Source organism: Palaemon carinicauda, unplaced genomic scaffold, assembly GCF_036898095.1.
Source record: "Palaemon carinicauda isolate YSFRI2023 unplaced genomic scaffold, ASM3689809v2 scaffold157, whole genome shotgun sequence".
In the NCBI taxonomy this organism is placed as follows: Eukaryota; Metazoa; Arthropoda; class Malacostraca; order Decapoda; family Palaemonidae; genus Palaemon; species Palaemon carinicauda.
In genome coordinates this window covers 135,001-135,585 of record NW_027169114.1, presented here as the reverse complement: position 1 = coordinate 135,585, position 585 = coordinate 135,001, and the positions used below count along the sequence as shown (strand labels likewise).

The window sequence follows — 585 nt, the reverse complement described above, 5'->3', positions numbered from 1 at the left end:
AGCTGGCCGTATAAGCTCCAGGTTTGTAAACACTGAATGAAGATTTAAAATAGGTAATTTGAATGTTAAAACCATGATTCATGTTGGAAATTTACAGTAAGTTGAGACTGAATTCATGAAATACACTTTGGATATCTTAGTCCTGCGTGAATCACGTTGTAAGGGGATCTGTAAGAAAACTTTAGACCAAGGCAATATATATATCTACTCAGGAAGATCAGATGGAGTTGGAAGAGAAGGGGTAGGAATGATGATGACACCAGGAAGCACAAAAGGCATCAACCGAGTGGAGAGCTGTAAACAGTAGATTGTTACTTATAAAGTTCAAATCAAAGCAGTGCAATATGAGTATTATGTTCTGCTATGCCCAAACAAATGATCCCCCTAAAGTAAGGAAAGATGAATACTATGAAGAACTGCAGAAGGTAATAGATGACATCCCTGGGAGACATAAGAAAATTATGATTGGGGACTTCAATGCTTAAGTTAGGGAAAATAACCAAGGGATAGAGTATATGATGGGTGTCGAGGGTCTTGGCGAAATTACAAATGAAAATTAAGCACAAACAAACTTGTCATTGGAGG

General features: G+C 37.4%; 1 protein-coding gene across 1 annotated transcript in view; it reads left to right on the top strand.

Annotated features, from left to right (window-relative positions):
- The first annotated feature begins 344 nt into the window (after positions 1 to 344).
- Positions 345 to 585, top strand: part of LOC137635662 (uncharacterized) — a 1,988-nt gene continuing 1,747 nt past the window's right edge. The window contains exon 1 of the mRNA XM_068368122.1: positions 345 to 425. Coding sequence (XP_068224223.1) covers positions 345 to 425 — 81 coding nt within the window. The remainder of the gene's footprint in view (positions 426 to 585) is intronic.